This window comes from Phaethon aethereus (genome assembly GCF_964289735.1).
Source record: "Phaethon aethereus genome assembly, chromosome: 10".
In the NCBI taxonomy this organism is placed as follows: domain Eukaryota; kingdom Metazoa; phylum Chordata; class Aves; order Phaethontiformes; family Phaethontidae; genus Phaethon; species Phaethon aethereus.
The window spans coordinates 4,213,880-4,239,103 of NC_138586.1; the positions used below are offsets into that span (position 1 = coordinate 4,213,880).

The following is a 25,224-nucleotide window of genomic DNA, read 5'->3' on the forward strand; positions in this document are numbered from 1 at the left end:
AGGAGCGGCACTGTTTCAGTCTACTTTACAGAAGACACAAAGTAAAGAATAAACTCTCTACAACCATTGCCTGTCATAAACTGTTAAGAATTGTAAAGTAACTTGAGGGGGAAAAAGTTATTACAATTTCAAAACAGCTTTTCAAACATAGTTTATATGCTGTCAGGGTGTTAGAAAACACAAAGGCTCATTCTGAAAAACAACATATATTGTGGCCTGCACTCTGTGACCAATCTTTTGCAAATGCATAGTAAATCCAGGATTTCCCGGACACCAGACATACTTTTCACACTCTCCAAGATGGAGACGCTAACACAGTATCTCTATATTCAGCCTACTCCCTCCCCAAATAAAGAACAGCAGGAAGAAGTTACAGACAGACAGTAGCAATTCCAAAATAATTCATGAGCCATGCCCCCAGCATTATTTTTTCAGTCACTGCCTAGACTAAGACAAGAAAGAGCTAACTGTCACAGTGGCAACTACAGCCATTGCCAATCACCATTCTGCCTGGGAAGTCCCGTGACCCTCCCCACTATATGACTAGTACACTCCTTATCTGCTTACTGGACTCTACTGCACCAGTCCATGAGAGCTTCCTGCACATTAGAAACTCTTGTGGTTCCTAAAGTTAGTAACAATACACAATATTTTAGAAAAGATTACATAGGTGTGAGAAATACCCAAGTCAGCAGGAATTTGCTTTCGCTATTTAACTTACATCCACTAGACCCATGCTGTACGTACAGCCTTCAATGAAGCCCAGGTACTAATTTTTAGTGAGGATAATAAGAAGGTACAAGGCACGTGACCTAAGTTACATACATTAATGTGTAGAAAGATGCCTGCATTCTCATCTGTTACTGAGCTAATTCATGTTGCTGAGTGAGGCCAAAACCACCAGTACAAAAGAACCAAGAGTATGTGGCTCAAGACCCACAATGTAAGCCCTGACCATTTTCAAGGTGTCATTTTTCAAACCAACCAATATGCCTTTCCAACTGGATACATATCTTAATATTTTATGACTTAAACTGTGATTAACTTCTAAAATACATTATGCAAGTAGACAGAAATATAATAAGGAAGAGGCATTACCTGAAGAGAATCATTGCAATCCGACATGGAGGACAGGCAAGAAGAAAAATCTGAAATGTTAGAAACAAATTTAAATTAATGATATAATCTCTTTCATATTCCATTTTATCTTTCTATCTTTCTTTCCCAGTTCTGTATGTGACATATCATTTCTAACCAGAACAACTGTTTTAGAGCACAGCTAGAAAAGACTAAAAATCCTAAACAAATTAAAAGGTCTCACATTACCTACACATAAAAGGATTTAAGCAGCATGAGCAGCATCTAGGGTTTGGCTTCTACCAGTGCCTAAGAAACAAGCCAAAGTCTAGCCTATTTGATACTGTCATTATATACGGTCCCTCATAAAGCAGATTACTGTATTACCAGTCATTTTACTACAGCAGCTTCTCTAGCCCTCAATCATGATAAGGTCATTGCTGTGCTAAAGACCAAGCATTCACAATGACAATACTTAAGACAATACTTCCCTTCACTTTAGCAGTGCACAACCCAGCTCTTGAAGATCTCATGTGAGATGGCTGCCTATAAAAGCCTCTTAATACTTCCCAAAATAAGGTCACCACAGTATCTGCTTGATGCATAAGCTTAGTAGTCATCTTTAACTCTGTCCATTGCCACATTTAGTATTTTTAGAGTACTATAAAAATTTCATCGATTATTAGCTAGCTGTTTCACAAGACCATAAGTAACTGAATACAATCGGAGCAGCAAGCTTGTTTTTCTTTACAGGCCATAATCCTACCATAAATAGGACCTGATTTAAATTTTTATGTAATAAAGTATTGTTGATATGCAACAATGCCCTAACTAAATTTAGAGGAATATGATCTTTTGATACTGCTGTTCAAAACCTCTCACAACAACTTCAAATACTTTGTATCAGCAAGTCTTACTCTAGATACAAAGAGATTACTACAGAAGTGTTCAGTGATAAAAATCCTATTATTTATATTGTCCACTACTGCAAAGACGACACTTCGGCCTACTGCCTGATAAAAAGTATTTCAGAAAAAAATGGATCACATTTTTTACTGCTGTTGCTAAAATAAATTCATAATAGATTATTTCACTACCAACCTACAACACAAATGATCATTAAATCACTTCAAGTGAGAACATCTGGAGAACATGTCTGCTTTGTGGACAAGTCAGATTAGAGAATTCACCAAACATGTTTCTTTGAGGTGTTGCAGGGCCGGGAAGAGGCCCCTGATGTATATTTAAATTAATTACTACCAGATCATGTACTTGCTGCAGCAACAGTAGAATGTGGAAGCCTAGATCATACTACTGAGCCCTTGTGTATAAAAGGGGCTTGCTGTTGTCACCATACAAATAAGTGTACAAATTCCAAATATTTTTACTTCCAGTGCATTTTCTTGGTACACAGCCATTCATTTCTCTGATCCACTTAGACGTTTAATTCAAGTCAGTCTCAATAACAGTTTAGAACATGTACACACACACACAAACTGTTTTTCCCAAGTCATACAGACTCTAATAAAGGCACAGCAAGAAAGGGGCAGCAATTAAATTTAACTGAATGTACCCTAAAACATTTTCTCAGTGAATACTGTTAAAATCCAATCAGAGTTTCTCTTAAGTTTTGTATTTAAAAAATAATTTCAATGCATCAGGGCAGGTTAAAGAGGAAGAGCACATAATAGATGAGTGACGACAATCCACTAATGTATGCTTTTTTATGCTAAGAAAAAAAAAGCATATGCCAGAAAAATCTTATGAGAGGTCTATACATTACCTTGCACATAAGACCCATATGGATTCTGGGAAAAGTGTCTAACACTTACTATGCTTCACTCTTCCATCATTGCATATTTTTACAATAAACTTTGTTTACTAACTGAACTGAAGTTCCTTGAATTGTGGTCTATATTTTCACTTCTTTGGGGACCATAAATATCTTCTACAGGTCTCTTTTAATAACTATTTTTTCACATGCTACTTACATGCATTAGTCAATCTTTTTAAACCTTCCACGTCATATGTTAGCAAAAGGAGATATGATATTTAGAGTCTCACTAGTTCACCCAGTGTTTTAAACTCAGATTATTTTATGATTTCCTTAAATTCAGGAATCTGACAGAAGATATACATTACTTTTGAAGCATAGTTCATACTTTCATGGAAGAAGCTCTACTCTTCCAATATAGATTTTTTTTTTCATTTCCTCCATCTTAAAAAAAAAAGCAGATTGACCTTTTTCTCTATACACATAAAATAATCAAACCAGAAATATGTCTTAAATCGCACCAGTCATTTCTTTTTCTAACACACTGCAGAGTGCTCCAACCACCACATGGTAGAGCAAAAACTGCAATACATGGCTGTGCAGTATCTGAATCTCACCACTCAGGATGAAAAATAGCCAGTATTAAAAAAGGATGGCATTGTTACAAAGACTATTTTAGATTGTTTACCAATCTAAAATACTTCACTACCATGGAGACAGGCAAAGAAGAGAACAAGATTCACAGTTGCTTATTTTTACATCAAATCTACTGCAAGAAACTGATGAGGGAAAAATAAATATTTAATATTTTTAAGCATGCAAGTTCCTCTGTTATGAGTGATCTTTCAGACAATAAGTCTGATTTCGATTTTTTTATAGCAGCAGAGAAGTCATAACTAGAATGTTTATGTTAAAAATTTGGGATAATGGAAGAGATCTTCAAATGTTTCAGTTTTCGCAGTTTAATATCAAGCACTTTCTCTCTAAAATATGTACACACTGATAAATAAACCTCAACTTCTTGAAAAGTACGCTTTACAAGACACCCTTGTATCTGATTTTCAAAAAACTGTATTACCAAGTAGATTCAAACATTACAAAGACTGTCATCATTCAGCTCAGAGTAATTAGCAATCTTAAAATACCTAGTTCACAGCAGACAAGCTCACAAGCTCTACCACAAGTGTTCACATACTTATCCCATAATCATATTACGTTTCACTGTCATACTGGAAATAAAATCCTTTGCCTTGCAGGAGGAAACAGCTATGTTTTATAAACCAAACAATGTCATATTAAATTAGCGGCATGGCTGTAAAGAGTTCCCAGCCTCTTTTCCTGCTGGAACTCTTCAGGTTTTATGCACTCAGGCTAGCACAGATGTTAGCCCCCACTTCGCTGACACATTGCAGAGCTCTAGTGTAAACAGAGGAGCATCTATTTTAAAGCATACTGAAGTAGGCTTCTCCTACTTCAAGACAGAATAACTAAACTTGCAATTTAGAAGAAACACTAAGAAACAACTTAAATATCCCTCCTTATTTTGTCAGATCTGTTACCCTGTTACATTTTCACATGCTACAAATTAAAAAAAGTGACAAAAGAACTAACCAGAAATCCCAAATGTACAAAAGTAACTATTTTGGGAGGGAAAAATAAGCTATAAAATATACATTGACTGATAGGCTGAATTCTGGGCACTGTTTTGATCATTCCCTTCCCATTTAACTTCTCTCTCTCTCAAAAAAAAAAAGGCAGATTTAGAAAATGGTTACAGAGGTCAAGAAGAATGATCAAAAAGTATAGAACATATTCCACACATGGATTGATTTAACACATTAAGACTCTTCAATTTGTAAAGGACTATAGGCTAATGAGAGTGAGAAAAAAAAAGAAGGTACAAAATCATGAGTGGCCTTGAGGAAATAAATAGAGAACAAGTCCTAAGTGGGGACAATAGTGTAAGTCAGGATATCTGAGTCTTTTTCACCAGCACAGGACCAGAAGAGTCTACAGTTGTTTAGACGAGTATACAGTCAAGCAATAAACTGCAAAGAAACTCCTAATCCTGGTCAATCAGCAAACTGCAGTTCACTTCAACCTTGAGGACCCAGGTGAAAACAGAAGTCAGAAATGCTGTCAATCTACTTTGTAATTGCTCTGCAAGACCATAAATATCATTGTCCATCCATGGGAAATATTTTTGGCATGAAGAACTGCATGGCCAGCACTCCCCTGCATAAGCCCAAATACAAAGGTCACACCACAACACATGATGGATCAGCAGGGCTGTTATCATTTGGAGACTGTAATGTACAGGATTGCACTGCTCAGCTACTCCTTTACTGAGACAAGATCTTAATGAGACTGAACTCACGGTTGTTCTGAACTAACCCAGGACTGGGCTGCAAATCAGAGTCTTCCACATTCTTTTCTTCTAACCCTGCACTAAGAAGACGACAAAGCTTCAAATGATATCTACAGGTCTGGAACAGACTGGAAAGCAGAAGGAAAAGGATGGCATTTTTCCACCTGTAGCAATATGCTTTTAAAAGTTTTCTAAAAGAAACGTGTGTAACCCTGTCATTCAGTACTTGATGGAGTTCCCAAGAAACTTCTTGAGTTCAGTAAACTTTAGAGATCATTATTTCCTTAAATCTGATTGTATTACTCATTTGTGTCAGTGTAGGTAGTAGAAGACCGTGTATGTAAAAGGACTATTCTGCTGACAGTAAGAAGGTAACATTGCATTAGTTTATTCAGAAAACTTCTTTGATCACAAACAGAATCATGTGAAAGACTACAAATCTGTACAGTGTTATTCTTAATCTTTTTGTCCAAGAAGATGTGACCTAGAGAAAAATATTTCTTCATTTGGTTCTAGATAAACTCTTCCCTTTAAAAAGTGAATAGAAAGAAAGCACAGAAAGCAGAGAGAGATAAAAGGCAGTCTTGTGCTATTCCCATGGTATTGTGTGAGAGGTGGCATTCTGTAGGGCTTCAACAGTACTTGTAACTTTTCATTTGCCAACTAATCAAAAAACAATACTTCCAGGCTATGCATTCCCTACCTTTAGGTTTCCTGGCAGGATGAACAAGATAGTAATAGGGAGATATCACAAAGTATTACATTGGCCCTCCACAAATCCCTGTTAAGTTCACTCCCTTTTTAATCACTAAATGAAAGCATAGCCAAACAAGGGAAATGTTACTGTTAGAAAGGAACTGGGTATCCAGGAAAAAACAGATCATTTTTCATAAACACTTTTTTTAGAAGTCAGAATTTACCAAAAAAAAAAATTATACACCTTGACATTGCAACAGTGTCTGTAGGCAAAAGTCAAACTCACATGCATAGAAAAAAGGTTAAATATTAACCAAAATAAGCTGGTATTTTGCAGCAAGTTAGTATTTTTTATTGGTTATACCTGTTTGCCAAGTGCCAAAATATGACAAGAATAGGTCCCAAATTTCAGAAGTGTGGAAAAAATCCAATACTGAAACAAACACCCCAAAATCCAGAAAAGACTGCAACATCATGAAACCAAAAAGAACTATGTTAACTTTAATCTGGCCTCCCTTTAATACAATCCAGTTTCCTAATCTCTATACACTATGTTAACCCCTAATAGTATTTTCATTTTCTTGCGCTTCAAGCATTACAAGTGTTGCAATTATCACATTAATTTGGAGATATTAGAGGTTTCCGTTATTTGATTTTTTTAAGTTCATACAGAAAGATTTTTATTCAAACAACCTCTTTTTGAGGTTTGCACATCTAGACTTCAGCAATGGGCAAGCACATCAGTACAAAAAGGTGGGGGGAAAAAAAACCCCACAGACCATCAAACACATCTGGTATCCTATTTTTCCATTTAACTGTGTTACTAGATTGAAAATGGTAAGAAAGGAAAAGGTTTTTGTTGTTGTATAATTGTGTTTGTTTAATCCAGCCGTGCCTCTCCAGTACATTTGTTATAAATTACTTTTTTGGAGAAGAAAAGAAAAGAGGTCATGAGGTAAGCAGATTTTACTAAATCTGCCTTATTACAACCCCAACATAGTCAGATATTGACAAACTCAAACTTCAACATACAGTCACAAATATATTAGTGAGCTACTACCTATAGTACTTAAAATCTACCATACTAGAACACCTGCAAGCCTTTTAGCCAGCCTGTCATCATGAGCCATGACTTGCCTAAAACAGAGATCCTAAAAACAGTTGATTAAATACCTAAAATGAGAGGCTGTGGTACATGCTAGAGTTATGCCTAGGAAAATTCTCAGATACTGGCAAGGATGTATATATATTTATGTTATGTTACAGGTTCCAAAAACTTTGAGAGCATTGCCATAAAATAATTTGTCAGCTGCAAGTTTTCTCATTTGTCTAATGTTTCCTAGTTTATTTGACATGTAAGCATGCCACATTCCACCCCTAGTTTTAATAATCAACATTTCAAAAAATCAAGACTAGTAAAAATCTCAAGAGCTATTCTCTAAAAATACGCACCTTTTGTTCAACAAAAGATGTGACTGAATGGTATAACAGCAATATTGTCTCTGAACTGAAGTAAAATACCTCTTCAAACACCTAAGCCAGGATACCATTCTATTCCTTGAATGTTATTGCCTAACACCATGAGCAGTCTATAAATAGGGAGAGCTCACTGATTTTTTTTTTTTTTTTTTGTCCTATGACTTGGCTGGATCTCCAGCGTTTTTTGATTCCAAAACATTCCAAACATGTACAAAATAGTACACCTAAGAGCTCCCTTCAGAAGTTTTTTAATGATGCTATTTTTCAGTTAGTATACTGAAGCAGAGAGTGCAGTCAAGACTTGTCATGAAAGGCTTTTCTTCTACCAGTCTTAGTCCTGCTGAGACAGAAATATGCAGAACACAAAGACCATCTTGTTTGATCAAAAGCAAACTAAAAAGACAAAAGACAACAATTCAAAAGATAGCAGGGTAAGAAAAGAACAAGTCACACAACTCTAACCATTCCAGATTAAACATCACACAAACTAGCACTTAAAAATATCAATGAGAACACTTACAGATGTCTGAGTAGAGTTGTTTCTGGCAGAAGAGAGCTAAGCATGCTACAGGCCTTTGACACGGTCCCCCACAACATTCTTCTCTCTAAACTGGAGAGATAAAGATTTGATGGGTGGATTGTTCGGTGGATGAGGAATTGGTTGAATGGTCACATCTAGAGGGCAGTTGTCAACGGCTGAATGTCCAGATGGAGATAGGCGACGAGTGGTGTTCCTCAGGGGTCTGTATTGGGACCAGTACTCTATAACAACTTCATCAATGAAATAGACAGCGGGATCGAGTACACCTTCAGTGAGTTTGCAGATGACACCAAGCTGAGTTGTGCTGTTGACATACCTGAGGGACGGGATGCCATCCAGATGGACCTGGACAAGCTCAAGGAATGGGCCCATATGAACCGCATGAGGTTCAACAAGGCCAAGTGCAGGGTCCTGCACCTGGGTCAGGGCAACCCCCGGTATCAGCACAGGCTGGGGGATGAAGGGATGGAGAGCAGCCCTGCCAAGAAGGACTTGCAGGTACCGGTAGATGAAAAGCTGGACACAAGCTGGCAATGTGCACTCACAGCCCAGAAGGCCAACCGTATCCTGGGCTGCATCCAAAGCAGCATGGCCAGCAGGTCGAGGGAGAGGATTCTTCCCCTCTACTCTGCTCTGGTGAGACCCCACATGCAGTGCTGCATCCAGCTCTGGAGCCCTCAGGACAGGAAAGACAGGGACCTGCTGGAGCAGGTCCAGAGCAGGCCACAAAAATGATCAGGGGGATAGGAACACCTCTCCTATGAGGAAAGGCTGAGAGAGTTGGGGTTATTGAGCCTGGAAAAGAGAAGGCTCCAGGGAGACCTTATTGCAGCCTGCCAGTACTTAAAGAGGGCTTATAAGAAAGATGGGGACAGACTTTTAGCAGGGCCTGTTGCAACAGGACAAGAGGTAATGTTTTTCAATTGAAAGAGGGTAGATTCAGACTAGATATAAAGAAGAAATTTTTTATGATGAGGGTGGTGCAACACTGGCACAGGTTGCCCAGAGAGGTGGTAGATGCCCCATCCCTGGAAACATTCAAGGTTGGGCTGGACAGGGCTCTAAGCAACCTGGTCTAGTGGAAGATGTCCCTGCTCATTGCAGGGGGGTTAGACTAGATGACCTTGAAAGGTCCCTTCCAACCCAAACTATTATGATTCTATGTTTCTAAGTAAAACCACTGCATCTCACATATGCAGCACAGATTTCATTTACCTTTCAAAACAGCAGCTTGTCTGTCCCTGAGCCGCCTGTTTGATTTAGTATCACGTTGCAGCAGATTGGAAACATATCTTTATTTTCAAACATTCCAGTCATGATCACTTAACCAGGTCATAAATTGACTGGTTTAGTATACTATTTAAAAATTAAAACTTCCAAGAAGTTAGACTTTCATTTCTACTTTCAGAGCAATGTGAAAAATTCATGGAAACTGGATTAATCCAAAACTGGAATGAGTTTCAAAAAAAAATAGAAGAAAGGGAAAAAAGAAAAAAAAAAAAAAGGGACAGGCTTTGGTCAATCTATCTGCACTAAAATAAAAATTTTCACCTTTTCTTAGGTGTATCAAAGTACCCTCCAGAGCAGAAGATTAAAAGGTACATTTAAAAGGTAAGATACAGTGGTAAGGTTAAGTGTACTTTACTGCACAGGTGAAAACCATCCATTCTCCCCCACAATGGTAAAACATAAAGCAAGGAACATTTAAGCAGCTGGGTAATTTAAAAGATGTAGAAGACTATTAATTATCTCTAAAACTAATTTTTTAAGTACGTTCAAAATGATCACCCTATCCTTTATCAGAAAGTAATGGTTTAACAACTCAGTCATACAGCTTTGATTCAGGATGTAGGTATATGTTAGATGGCAACTGTTTTTGTATAAACTATCAATTCAGCACAGAACAGCCACATCACTTAAAAGCCATCTGTTTACCTTCTAAAAGGTAACGTTTTTAAAAAAAAAAAATCATAGCTGTGGTTTGACAAGTTCAGACTTTCAAATCAGAAAAGAGAACAGAGATCAAAAGATGCTACATTCTCACTGCTAAATAGCAGCAATTTGAATGTATGTAATATTTTAGCACAAAAATCACAGCTGCCTTACTGCCACTGTCAGACAGGTTCCAGGATTAATTCATGTGTCCTGTGGAATTGTTAATCTAGCGTTAAGAATCCTTATGATTCAAAGCAACATTGCTGGCAGAGCATTAAGTAATACTACAGTAGAAGTAGTTTCTGTGTTATATAAACCAGACTCTGGGAACATACGCAGCTGCCTGTCCCTCTTTCCAGCCTCCCAGTTTCCCAGTTCTACCCAGGGATGAAAGAAGCAAATTGAACAATTCCCATCCTCTACAATCTAATGTCTTGTAAATTATATATGTCCATTGGGACATTCTAGATTAGTCTGCCTTCCACGGGCTTAGTTTGTTACTCGACAAGCCTGTACTCACCTTCTTCCCTTTTACAGTCTTAGGTGAGAGATTTCCAGACTTCCCATATTTTAGGATTAATTATTAACATAAGACTCAGGTCTTTCTATGTGTGCAGTAGCATTAGTTATCACATCTTAGGAATTAGTATTTCAGAGAAAAAGTGTCACTGAAGTTATTTTTCTTCCCTTTTCTCTAATCACTATCTGCACTAGCCCTTCACTAGTAGTGGGTTACTTCCTTCCTCATTTCTAGCTTAATGCTTTAGCAAAACCTGACAATCAAAAACCTATCTGGGGCTAAAAGAACAAAAAAGGCTGAATTTAAAAAAATAAATATTCAAAAGTCCATTTTCTTAAGAAAATTTAATTTGCACTGAATTTAGATTAATTTGCATTTACATCTGTCAGTGACAGGGTGGAAGCTTACATGAGTTCACAATGAGATTGTCACGTGCATATTCATACGCATTCACTTTTGTTACTTTTTCCCCCCAAGCATGACGTTTCCTATGTTTCCTACAGAAGCAAAACCATCCTAGAAAAATCCTGCTCTACTCTGCCTCAAGTCACCAATACCTTTTTCTTGTCACAGTTCACAATTCCTCAATTTGTAGGATTTTACAACAGAAATTTCTAATCTTTAAAAACAGCAGGATAATAAATATCTAATAGCTTTATTATTACAGATAATTTTTGCCAAGAAACAGAAATAGTTACACAATCCATAAAAAGCTAAGGCACATTATATTCCCTGATAATTTAAGTTGGCATTTCACTAACTACCAAAGTATTAAAATATAAACAATTAAATTCACTTGGCACTAAATACTGGGCAATCTGAATAAATCTAAACCCTTACCACATCTATCTAAAGCCCTGAGGAAGTGTCACAAGAAACATGAGTCCCATTACACTCTTCGCAGGTTTCAAATTCATGGTACAGAACTTGTTCTCGGTAAACATCAGCACAGTTCAAACTGCCACAGTGAATGTGGCTGGTGTACAACCACTGCAGTAGAACTCATCATCTGTGACTAGGAGTGTAAACATTTACAGCAGTGCAAAGGAGACAACAAAGAAGGGGTTTTTAGAATGGAAATCATTAGATGAAAGTCACCCCAACCCCTGGAATTTATAAGGTGTCCAATATGGTTCCTGCTGCTATTTGATTTAGTCCACCACTCCACTGAAGTTCCTAAAGGCCTCAGGCAGCTCTTCCTGAAGCATCAGTTTAAGCTGCTAGCAAACAACCTACATGGAATGGTGTGCAAAATTGCTAAATAGGTTAAAAAAAAATCCTAAGAATATATTACTGCCAACAGTGATACATTACAACACTGGAGAGTACACTGAAACAATTATTAATAGCCCCATTCTCAAAAAAAAAAAAAAGAGAGAGAGAGAGAAGAGGAAAAAAGAACTGAAAAAAGGCCTGTCTCCATAACATGTTGCTCAAACTACATGGTTACACCTGCATCGATATTTGCTTTAAATCTATGATGATCCATCAAAACAAACCAATACTGATTACTTAATTATTCACCTAATGGCCTTCAGATAACGACCCTCAGCGTAAATATTTGGGGTAAGAGAAAGTTAAGGTTTTTTTACCAAGAACTTCCAGTCACGTAACTCCTACTCCATTTTAGAAAGTAAGATTACTTCTTGTTAATTCCCCACTTTTTACATACTTTTCTCCTAAGAATATACAAAATAAAAGGGAGAATTACCAAAGTATGCATTCTATCCTCAAGCACAGCAGGTATTTCCAAATTCTAGCAACTTCAAAACAAAAGCTTAGCCTAGAGCTTTAAACTCAAATTCCTTAACTAGAACATTCACTGGCAGCATGACATATTATCATGATCCCCGCCACCTTGACTAAAGCATGCACGCTTTCAGCTCAAGATAAAGCATGTACTGGCCCAATCTTGTCTTAAGTTGAAGTGGCTGAACTATCATCTCTTCAACAAAGAAAACAGAGTCACAACCTTAAGATATAAAAGGAATAGCAAATATACTAAATTAAAAATTACTATTATTGCTGAATAAGAATCCTTGCCTTTCCTCATACTAGTATTTCTCAATTTCTCTACTATATGCTGGCATTTACTAAAAATAAGCAGAATGGCGAAACAAACTATATACAGTGTTAAAATCATCACATAAAAGCTTTTCCTCAGCTCAATAAATAATTATTACATTAATTACAGTATCAGTTAAAGCCTCCAAACTTCACCGCACACTGCGATGAATTTCCTCTCTAGCAACCAGCTTTAAGAGGAAGTATCACAAGATAAATTGCAGTTGTAAGAAGAAAGTGTTCAGAAACAAAGCTCCAAGAAACCAAATTAAAACCAATCAGCTTCAAGATCCAACTCACAAACCTAAAATTCAAACTTTAAAAAGAAAAAAAATAATCATTGTGTAATCATTAACGTTCGACAGGACCTTTCAAGATCACTTCACCCTACCACTGTTACCCACAAACTCCGATTTAGATGCCTTCACATAATAGTTTTCCCCTTACATTTTGTTTTCCAAATTTCTCTTTTGCTCTTTCTCTAATTTTATCTCTGGTTCCTGGCTTATATTTGCCTACATTCAATCCTAGTTGCCTGTTAACTCCAGCTTGATGTCTTACAGGACATCAAGAGACGCCTGTGTTTATGCATTTTCATTAATTTACATTGATTGTGAATTACAGCTTGCAAAATATGTGTGTCAGAAATTACAAACTGGGGGTGCAGGAACAAATCATGAAGAACACAGAGTTTTTGACAGAAATTCTAACTGCTACTTCACCGAAAGTGAAATGGAGGACTGCTACGTGAACACGAGTGTTTTGATTGAAAAGTTTAAAACGTATACTTTAAAGAATATAGAACAGATAAACAAATTGGTTTTGATATAATGGGTTTTGACATTGCAAGGCATGAAATTTTCCTTTCCTTTCACTAAAGTAATGCTGTTAAGTATTTTGATGCTCATACACAGGGAGACAACGCTTACATATACACTTCTGAACAACCATGCTCTGGATGTTGCTAAAAGTCTCCTTTACAAAACTTGTAATGAAATCAATAGTGCTGTAATTGGCTACTGGGTAAATCCTCTCTCTTACACTGCTAAATCAGAAGCTTAAAAGATTTCCTTCACACTTTCAATTTCAATACCATAGTTATGGGTCCTAAAATACTTTAAAGGATTAATGTCTTGAAAAATATACCACTTGGTCCCCTAACATATGCTGAATTTTTTCCTGCTCTGCAAAGGAGAATGGGTTTGCAACACCCTATCGGATTTAATGTTTCCCTTTTAGTATACCCCCTCATGCCAGGTTTACAGCAGTATCATTGGTCCAATCATACATATCCTCAGTCCTAAAAAAGAGAGGTTTTTCTTGTTTGGTTGGTTCTTTGGGTTTTGGTTTGGTTTTGGTTTTTTATAGAGGTATTCAAATAATTTTCAGTAAGACCACTCTTTATGTAAAGAAAGAGCTTAGTATAAATTCCTCCATAGACTTCTCCGCCCCCCGCACCACACACTAACTAAATATTGTACTGCACAAAAACACCCCCATCAGATAGCTGGCAAAGAAACCACAGAAGTTACCATTCACCTTTGGCTTAAAATATAAATGTTAAAAAAATTCAAGTATTTATCTCTCAATGATGCTGCACTTACATCACTGGTAAAGAAACAATATTGCTCTTCTTGCTCCAAAAGCTATGCAAGAAGCCAAGACTAGGGCTTGCAATGAGTCCTACTGTTTCTAGATAATTCAGCTAGGTGACAGGACGGCAGCAGATTCTCTGAACCTGATTAATCATGAGAACTGTTTGGGCAGTTTTAAATATGTTCATTTGATCGACACTTCACCCATGTGATGACACATCTGAACTAGTTCTTTCCACTTACGAAAAAGTTTTGATTTGAACACAGGTTGGCATGATAGGCAGAAATTAGATACCTGATCAAAACAGACTCATCTGTAGACTCACCAGTACCCATTACATTACACAGTTTTGTCCGCCCAAATGCATCACAGGTGTAATTCCCATTTTATTTTGTGACTTCATTTCAGTCTTACTTTTTTAAAAGCGGGACTTTTCCTTTTATGCAGAGAAAATACGAAGGATAATTTCCAGTTGAAAATATTTTTGGCTCAGAGCCCAGAACCTTTGTTGCTCTTAGGTGAAACAGTCTCAGCTGAAGAAAATGAAAACAGGAATTGAGCAAGAGAAGAGACCTTTACCAACAGCTCCTGTTGGCTTTCTTCTGAAGTCATCTCGATTGTTGTAGCATGTTTCATCTCTCCACCTCCTACTTTGTTCATCCTAATGTTTAGGTGCAGCAGCAGGATTATGTACAAACTACTGTAAGAACAGAAGTGAAGGATATTCTATTTTCATATATTTGATCTTGCCAACCTGTTGCCTTCAGGAAATTCAGGCCAGAATCTTGCTAGCAAGATTCCAACTACTATGTATTACTTTTCTACTGATGGAGGTCATTGGCTATCTTTGTACAAAACCTGTTTTCACTGCTGAAATCTGTTGGTTTTGCAGATATTTTCATTCTCTATGTTAAGCCCAGGCCTATTTCTAATACATCTGTTTGAGGATGAAGAGGCATGACTTCTGAATTTTGCTGACATACCCACCTTCTCAATTTCACAAATGCTGGAACACCATTTCTAATGAGTAATTAGCACAGGATTTAAAAAAAAAAAAAGCTTCACAATTGGTCTGAAAGAGATTAAGAACTACCCATGCCTGACTACAGATCTTAAGTCTCTGTCTTCCTGGGGGAGAGCATTAATGAATGAGGTAAGCAATACAAGCTCCCCTCTTTATGTATAAGCAGTAGTTTTTACTGAATACTTACCGTAACATCATATTATAAAACCATATCAAGACAACTGAACTTTTAAATCATAATGGTAACATATCCTCACCTTCTTCACAGAGAACTAATAGGAAAATCTTCCAGTAAGCATTAAGTGTTGCCAAGAAATGGAATGTGGCTGTATTATTTTATTTTAATTATTTCTACAGCTCTTGCATACCTTCTACTTTCCCTTCCATTACCAATAGTGACTGACTGATTGCACGGCAATTGTTACCAATTCATGGGAAGCAAGTGTCCTATGGTGTAAAATACTGAACTAACGTCACATCACTGCTTAGGAATTTACATAACCTACTAATTAAGCTCCAGAACTGTCAGTTAATTGCTGTAAAGGTCTTGAGTATTGCTCTAAGAGCTTGTTTTTCCCCTCTTGAAATAACACACATCTCCCTAAAACCTCTGGTACAACCAGAAAAGATGTTTCCATTCCTGTTTGGAAATGCTCTCCAGGAGTGAAAATAACAACTGGCTTGATCTGACAGAGCCCAGATCACTTTGCTTTCTGCAAAGGGAGACGAAGAACAGCAATGATTTTCACCCATTACTGAGCTTAGACAGATGCTGTTATCATGGCAGCTTTTATGAAAGCCTTTTTGACATTCTTCTATTAATTCTTAAGCTTAAATTGTTGTCCAGTGTGGAGGCTACAATATTATCAAAATTGAACATTAATAATTTTTGACACCTCCCACACTCCTCACCAAGCTCAGGGAAACTGACAGTTAAGTGCACACACAGGACTACTGACAAACAGAGCTTTTAAGCTTTAGATATCACAGTTCAGTAACTGCTCATGAATGTTTCCATTATTTTGGAAGCTACACAGATGGCACATTGTCATGCATCAACAACCAGCCACAAATCATTAAAGTACATAGTTTATCCACAGGTATTAAGCCAAATTGGTTTGTTCACCCCATGTACGAGACACAGGTAACACTTGTTTCCTTACTGTTCAGCTTCTAAAATTAAAAGGTAAACCAACATTGTCTGCACAAAATAAAGAGTAATTCATTTCTTCAACACCTTCACAAAATACATTCACACCCCAAAAAGCCATTTGTTTGAAGAAGTTGTATGTAAATTACATAGCCGCTTTAGCAATAACCTTGTTTTCATTAAGGTTGGTGCAAATTTTACCCCTACTGTCAGTGGAAACAGTATTTTCTATTCTTGAAACAACGATTAGGTAAAAGCAAGTGGTGAGACAACCTTAATTTTTTGCATTTTCAACCAGAGATTTGGACATTAATCATAGCTACAATTTCACCTTTTCATTTAACTTGTTTTTTTTAAATAGATTTCAATTCAACTAATTAAAAACTAAGTCAGTTTTAAAATATTTCTACCAATTCTTGGCATTTATACTTTTGCTATGCACTTTTGGCCCACAAACCGACTATGGGAAAAATACTGCTCTTTGCAAGTACAAAACTAGAGCAAACTTCCTGGTGACTGTACACAAGCCTTACCTGCATCATAGTGACCACATGACAGGGATTCAGCAGGTAAATGACAGTCCTGGTGGCGAACTTGAACCCCACTTCCAGCCCAAAGATGAGACAGAGCACCACCAGCAGCACATTCTTGCCCAAGCTCTCCTGCTTAGTCTGGGGCTGCTGCAGCAGATGACCCTCCAGCTCCCAGAAATGCAGCTGCCTCAGCTTCCACAGGGACAGAAGGATCTCCACGACGCCCACACTGAGGAAGACCAAACTTTCCAGAAAACGTTGCTGCCCAGAGAGAAAGGCCGCGCACTCTGGCCCTCCATTACCAGCAAAGCTGGGGTCCACGCCCCCATACATCCAGTCCAGGAGATTATGGAGGCTGTAGCGAGACATGGTGGGACGGAGCTTCTTCTCCTCCCCGTCACTGTCCAGGAACAGGTCGGAGCAAGACGGAATCAAAGCCAAAATGCTGTCGGGCTGACGAAACATGAAATGCAAGGACGGCCCCTCGGTAGTCCCCTTCCTTCCCAAGCTTCAGGAGAAGCCAGCAGCTCAGCTGGGGGCAAGGCTAATTTTTAAAGGCTTTTCCTTTCGATGCTGGGACGAGACCCGCAAGCAAGCAGCCTGCAAGAAGGGAGGAGCCACAGATGAATGGAGCCTGCGAGCTGTGGCGAGAGCCCCTCGCCTCAGGGCCCCTCCTCCTCCCCGCCCGGCACTGCCTGGCCAGGACCCGTCGCTCTCCCCGGCCGTTACGGGGCTGCCCCTCTCCGCCGGACAGCACGACAAGCTGCCTCCCTCCGCGGCCGCCTCTCGCAGCCCCGCCGGGCCCCAGCCTCCCTACCCGCTCTCCCTGCACCCCAACGGCCACCGCTCGCGCCGCAGCCCCCGCGCCCCAACGGCCGCAGCCCGCGCGCCCCAACGGCCGCCGCTCGCGCCGCAGCCCGCACGCCCCAACGGCCGCCGCTCGCGCGCCCACCCCTTCCCGCCGCGCGGCGATGGGCCCGGTACCTCCGTCGGCAGGGACGGGTATCCGCTCCGTTAGGGAGCGCGGCGCGGCCGGGAGGCGGCAGGCCCAGCGCCCCCAGCCATGGGGCCGACTTTGGCGAGGGAGGGGAAGGAGGAAGCGGCGCTCCCCTCAGCGGCGGCGCGGGCACGGCTAAGAGCCCAAGCCTGAACCCCAGCGGGCTGGCCGCTCCCCGCCGCCGCGTCCCGCGGCTCTCCCGGCCCCTTCCCGGCGCCGTAGCATCACCCCACCGACGTGCCTGCCTCACACCGAAAAATGGACGAGCCGCCCGGATTGGCTGCACCCGGCCGCCCGCTCCTCCCTCCGCCCCGGCTGCTCCCGCCTCCCGCCGCCGCTGTCGTTCCTCACTGCCTGCCTTTGCCGCCGCGGCCGCTTCTGCCTCTGCGCTCGCCTCTCCCTTGCTCTCCCCGCCTCGGCTTCCTCCCGCCTGTTGTCTCTGCTTTCGCCCGGCTGCTCTCCTTCCTCTTCCCCCTCCTCCTGCTCGCAGCTGCCCGCGGTTTGTCCTGGCGTCCCTTGCCGCCCGGCTGCCCCCGCTGCTGCCGGCGGAGGGGAGGCCGAGGGCCAGAGCCGGTTCCGCTCTCCGCGCCGCCCGGCGTGCGCGTCCATCGTCGCCGTGCTATTTGCCGACCCGATTCAACAAGCAGCGTTAACTTGATAAACTAGTTTCTCAAGTGCCGTTGCAGCAAGTATTAGTCGGCCAAGAAATTGCAATGGCCTGCGTCTTCACGGCACGCCATGAAAGGCCGAACGCGAGAGGGGCTGCAGCTCGGCCTGCAGCCTGAATGCGGGGTACCTGCGGGCAGTCAGCTGTGCCCTTGTGCGGTACGTTGAGTGCAGGCCCCGTCTGCGTGCGCTCCAGCGTGATTTACTTACGTACGTGTAAAACTGAGCCCTGTGCAGTGGAGGCCACGTTGGGTTCCAGGAGGCAACTGGTTTGTGGCTTTGTGAAGCGGTTGTATGGCAAATAGGTTACCCTGTTTCTGAAAGGCAAAGGTAAGTGGAGATCTAGATAGAGAAGTGGGTTAAAGGGATGTTGTCGAGGCAGTTAGAACCATGAACAAACGCACCCTGAGAGCTGTCTCGTACTACTGATTTTATTTCATGTACCGTGCCCATGGCACACCGCTCTGCCCTTCCTGACCATTACAAGGCTGTCCTTCTCCACAGGACAGCATGACAACAGCACTGTCACCAGCCAAACTGTGTGGCCTGCTTAATTGAAAACAAAAGCTCAATTCCACAAGTAAGTTTGAAAAGAGCAGGCAGATACCTCTATTGGCTGAGTCGAAGTGATTTCCATATAGTCAGAGAGGCAACCACACCTGGTCTGTAAAGCTGGAGGCACTATGTGCCTGCCATTCTGCTGTGAAAGAAATTATTCCTTTTTTGGGGAAAGCAGGGGGATCCACCAGGCTTTTCCAAGATCCTCAAGGCGCCTTTCCACAATTAGAGCCATCAAGCCATACCAGTGAGATACTTCTGATCTGACTGAAGGAAACAATCTTGCCAACAGTGTGGCTAAGGCTGCATCCTGCTAACACCTGGATGCTATTCCAGAAACTACAAACTGACTTTGCAGATATGCTTCCAAAAGATGAACAAAAACACCTACAGGTTATAATGGAACAGTTACCCCGTTGTGTAGATGCATTCCCTACCTGAAAAGCAACTGTACTAATGGTTGTTAAAGCTTTACTAAAAGATACCATACCATGTTTTGGAGTGCCTGAGGAAGTAGACAGTTAAATGATCATGTTTTACAGATGAAATGTTAGAAAACCTGTATAAAGCTTTAGGAATGTGACAAAGACTGCATACACCTTATCACCCCCAATCTTCGGGACAAGTAGAGGATGAGCTGTACTCTAAACTGACAAAAATTTGTAGAGAAACTCAATAAAAAGAGACAGAAGCTTTACTATTAGCACTATGGGAATTAAGGCAATGCCCAAACCCAGGTCATAAATTTTTGAGATTTTGTTCAGAAGGCCAGACAGAATTCCAGGAACTTTTGTTCCACCATGCACAAGCCTTCTGGCAGGGGATGAAACAGTTACCCAATCTCTCATATCTACAAAACAGTTTCAAAAGAAACAGTATGAAGCTGTAATTACACAAACTTTACCTTAAGGAGACTATTCGCATCAGTATCAACCCGGAGATTGTGTCACAATAAAGATCTATAAGACTAAAGATGCATTACAACCCAGATGGGAGGGTCCTGTGCAAGTATTGTTATGACCTTACTCTGCTCTCAAAGTTACAGGTAAAGATACATGAATCCACCACTCTCAGGTGAAAGCCGCACCAAACACCCAGTCATGATCCTTCTTTTGCTGATATTGAACACAATCAGAGGAATTCCCTTACATCATGTAACCTTGAGTTTGAACTGGTGGCTATTATTAGCAAACACTGCCTTGAATAATTCAGCTGAATTTTGTGTACAGTCTGGGTCAGATATCACAAAAGTTGCAACTACACATTTCATAGGTGTGAGAACGCCCCTGTCACTAAGACATAATGGCTCAAACTTGCCCAGCTTTAAGGTGAACCTAACCTACAGTCAACATCCCAATATGGGAAAAATCTCAACCCCGGCTGCACGGACAAAGCAGCTCACTATGCAATTCCAGGTTCTCAGTGTAACTCCAGCTGGATCTTGTATGCATACGGTTAATGCTACTGCACCATCAGTAAATCTGAACAACAGTGACTTAACCTGTAATACAACAACAAAGTTTTCCTATTACTCTGCTGATATCTATCTTCTAAAAGGATGGTTTCTATTATGTGGACTCCAGGCCTATAATTATACACCCAAAAATGCAGCCGAAGGTCCATGCACATTTGGAAGACTCACAGGCTCCCTGCTAAAAAGAAATAACCTCAATTAAATAAGACACAAAAAGAAGCAGAAGGCGCCTATCTGAGGCCCTACCAGTGAATTGTGACTCAAATGCAAATTTGTTGAGCAAAGTGGAAGCAGCAGCATCAAGCACATCATTACTGGAAGGCCCTGCACTAGCACTAGGTGCCAACCTCCAACTGAGAGAGCTGGCCTGTACGCTAGCAAAAACTCTGAATGCCACCTCCACTTTGATTCTATTACAACAAGAGGAACAACATTCAAACAGGGAAGCAATCTTAGAAAATAGAGCAGCTATAGATAACTTGTTGCTTAGGGCTAGCCATGGGCGGGGAGATTTTGAAGGATGCTGCTGTTTCAATCTCACGGGTAACAATGAACCAGTAGAAGCCCAACTGAAAAACTTAAAAACTTCAGTCCAAAACATAAGACAGGATCTGAAAGAAATAGAATGGTGGAACTGGTTGTCACATCTAATTTCCTTCTATTACCCCAACACTGAAACAATTTATCAGTTCAGTATTAATGATATTAGGAGTTTTACTTGTTTTAGGGACCACATTCTGCTGTTTTGCTCAAGTATGGTCAACCTGTCTTGCTCAAATTTGTGGGCACAAATACTATCCTGCTCCAATCTGAAGTGTGCAAGTATGCATGAAATAAAAGGAGGGAATGTTACATAAAAAAATGTTACATAAAAAAAGCTACCATGTAAAGACGACTTTGAAGATACACTTGACCGACAGTGACCTCACCTGTACAAGAGGGTCTGCTGTTAGAAGAAACCAGACCAAACCAGCTGAAAGCAGCAAAGTTGCAACAAAATGGTGCAAACTCAGCTAATAAATATGCATTAAGCATGCTTGCATGGGAGGTTTGCGTGAATACTCAAAAGTGAATGGTAACAAGTGATATCATGGCCGAAGCCAATAAATTATGTAAATTGTAAAAATTAGTATGTGAGTAGGCTTAAAATTGTGTATAAAGAATCAACACGGGGCCTGTCTCGGGCTCCTGGCCAAGATGCACCTTACTGCCAGCAGTAAAAGGGGTTTTGGCTGGTGTGTATTTCTGCTGCCTTCTTTCCGGTACCGTGCACAAACTAGAAGAAAAGAGGAAAATGTGAGCAAGTCCTTTCTGCTAACAACTGACTGCGGTAAGTGCTGATTACTTGTTTTGTTTTACTGAGCAAAAACTGATTGGTTTTTATTTCCATTTTTAAACAATTTTATTGTATTTCAGTGAGAAGGCAAGAGAATATTAAATGTAGCCTTCAAAACTATTTAGTTTCAGGAAAACCTCCAACCATGAATGTTTCCTTCACTGTTAGTTTTGTTAAATGTAGCACACTCAAATTGAGCATGAGGGAGGAGAAATACCAGTTCAGGAATAATTTTCCAGTTTTTGTATATAGCTTATAAAATGGCATGTTCAGAATAACTGTTGGTTGTTCATTCTCAAGTTTTGGCAAAAAAATCAGCACTCTTCCTCCTCGGGCACAAGAAGATGCCTCCCAGAAAATTGGTAAGGTCGTGTTTTTTCTGCTTGTATGCCGATATCAGCAAGTGAACTAATGAAGAGCTAGCGGTTATATTGTCATTAATCCTGAGAGTAAATATTCCCTCCCCCCCCAAAAATGAGATGCTTATGGATATTACACTTTTTAATGTTGAATTATCCACAGTTCACCTTTTGAAAATTACATTTGCAGACAGGAGTGCCTATAGGGCAACAACCTGGGAAAATTCAATCTGCTAAGCCACTCAGTACAGGGCGGCTTTTTTTGTTCTTATTTTGTGGTTTGGGTTTTGTTTTTTTTTTTTCTTGCTACAAATCTAGGTTCACAGGGATTCTTCCATCAGTTATTCTGTCTTCCTTCTGTTTAGTCAGTTCCTTGCATGTATTTTTTATGAATTTAAAGAAAGGCTTGTGGTAGTGTAATTGCTCATTTCCTCTCAAGGAATTTTCTCGAGAGAAAGATGAAAGGCTGTTGCATTTATCATATCTCTCCCTGTCAGCTAATTTAGCTAGAACGTATGCTAGACAATACTGAAAAAAAAGTTAACGTCAACTTGAAACATTCAAAATAGGAGCTTAAAAAGCACATCACATTTTCATGTTTTTTAATCTGATGGACTGAAAATAATTATATAAAGCACCAACGGAAACTTGTTAGATGACAACTGTGTGAACCAGCTTTTCATTGAATCACATTTCTGTCATGTTTGCAGTATCTGACTTATTTTTTTTCTTACATAAAAAGCTGCAACATTAATATACACAAAAGCAGTTGGATGTAAAAGCAGGGAGAAATAAATATCATGAATGTGCGAGGTTTGATTTGAGATAAAGAAAATCATAGTTAACAGTTCATCTGCATATTAATTACTCTACCCATGTTGAAGTTAAAAGGTCCAACAGTACTGTCAGTAACTGTAATACAGGTTCAGGATGCATCTGAGAAATGGTTCATATATTCATAGGCTAAATGAGTAAAGGCATTCTCTGAAGTTGTTTGGATCTTGGGGAAAAATATTATTCTTGAGTGTGAAAAAAATGGATCTGCTACAAAACATATGAAATATGTTCTTCAGAAAATTAAAGTTTCCATCCAGCTGTTTTTTACGTGTTCTTCTTAAACTTGAAGTATCTTGAGAACTAACAGAGAGACGACAACCACTCTGTTCACACATTAAACTAAACATTTTATGCCTTAAAGTGCTCAGTGACATTCACTCCCTTTTGCGTTTGCTTCCTGTATTGTTTATCTGTTTTTCAGTTTTCACAGTATTTGCTTTGTTTCATGTCCAGTGCTAGCGCCGTAATATTGCTAAGTATAATAAAAGGCATTTCACAAAGAACCACCCAAATTCTTTTTCTTGGAAGCTCAGCCTTAAGAGCACTTTTCTGTCTGTTGCCTTCCAAATCAAATATTATATTAATATAATACACATAGATGCTTATATCCACAACAATTCGATAAACTTCCTAACAACGCTTAGCTAGTCTTTCAATGAACCAGACCCCGATGAAAGGTGATCTCTGAAATACCTGTAGGTAGACTGCAAGATACTTTTCATGCTGATGTCTCAGAAAAATAAGTGAAGTCAATGAATGAAATCACTGATGAATTTGGTCGCCATATTAGTTTTACAAGAATTGTTAGCCTGGTTCATGTTCATTAGAGTTGAAGATAGATGTATAAATCTACATTATTTTATAGAATTTCCTGTCTTTAGAGTTTGTTTTAATAAATTATTGAGGAAAAATGCATATACTCACGTGTTTTTGGTGCAAGTTCATGCATTTCATAATGTGTGGGAGCCTCACACAAGACAGAGGTCACGTTTAAGTTCTTTTATTGAAAGGATTAACCATTTTGTTAAAAAGACCCTGTGGAATAATGAGCCCTCTAGTGGTTGTTCACCCTCTTAAATTCTCGTTATAATGCTCTATTAACCAATACAATAAACCCTCCCTTTCCTCTTTAGTAGCAGCACAATTTTTGTTGGTTTGTCTCTTGAGGATGTTGTTATGACTACACATAGGAAATAAATAGTAAGAATTGGACTAGTTCTTTTCTAATGATATGTGACACACCTGCATGATATATTACCCTCTTCTATCAGGGATTTTTACTTTAAATACCAGGAATACACACCTATTTCTGCAAAAAGCGTGATGACAGGGCATTTGGTCACCGAGGGCTTGGCAGGGGCCTAGGCACATTAAGCATTTTTTAATTCTTCATACATTGATAGAACAAATGTTGGGAAAAGGTGTCAATGTTTGCAGAAAGGAAGGCGGGAATTGTATCCTCTCCTGTTAGAGCTGAAACAAGGATATAGGTTTCGCAGTTCTCTAACGAGATGGGGTAGGAAGGAACCAGCTGCAGCAATCACTGGACTGAAATTTAGTGATAAATAACTTGAATTAAGTTTTCTTGAAATGTGTAAGGATTGCATTGTTTGGAAAGGAGTTGATGTGTAAATGTAAGAGGGTGTTTTGCTTAAGCCAATGTAATGCACAGTGTTTGAAGGAAACAAGAAAATAGGTATCTTATGCAGGTTTAATATCACGGCTTATGTTCTCATCTCAGTATTCAGATGAATCCTGCAGTCGATGGCTCCTTTATTCACACTACACCAGTGGATGCTTGCTAACAGTTTTCGGTAATAGAACAAGGGAGGCAAAAGAGCTTTTCTTTTTCAGGTCTGTGATTTCCAGATAGCTCAGCCCATTTTAGTCTCTTTCATAAGTCTTAGAAATACTTAACCACAGAGCGCTCTAAATTTATCAGGATTCATGGCTTATGTATAGGTGAGCATTTTAACAACTTGGCTGATGGTACGCATCATGCTTCACAGCTAGTTGTTTTTTGTTTTCTCCTCTGGCTGATTGTTGGGAAGACTTTTTTCACAATCTCAATCTTGACACTATCTTTTTGCTGCCTGTACAGGGGCTTGGGGCTATGGGACTCAGTACAGGTGTTTTACCCAGCAGATCATATTGGACTCAGTAACAGATTTTTCTGTTTAGGAACTCTGACAAATGGTGAAAAGAGGTACCCAAATTCTGTCCTTAAAGCCTTTTTTACT

At 39.7% G+C, this 25,224-nt stretch overlaps 1 protein-coding gene across 2 annotated transcripts in view; it reads right to left on the reverse strand.

Moving 5' to 3' along the window:
* Nucleotides 1-17,222, reverse strand: part of TMEM164 (transmembrane protein 164) — a gene marked incomplete at both ends in the record, with an annotated part of 39,339 nt that extends 22,117 nt beyond the window's left edge. The window contains 2 exons of one of the 2 annotated variants that reach the window (XM_082004343.1): nt 1,099-1,148; nt 16,758-17,222. In XM_082004343.1, the coding sequence (XP_081860469.1) occupies nt 1,099-1,148; nt 16,758-17,222 (515 nt within the window). The remainder of the gene's footprint in view (nt 1-1,098; nt 1,149-16,757) is intronic. The other variant, XM_082004344.1, reaches the window with a different exon arrangement.
* Nucleotides 17,223-25,224: the final 8,002 nt, after the last annotated feature.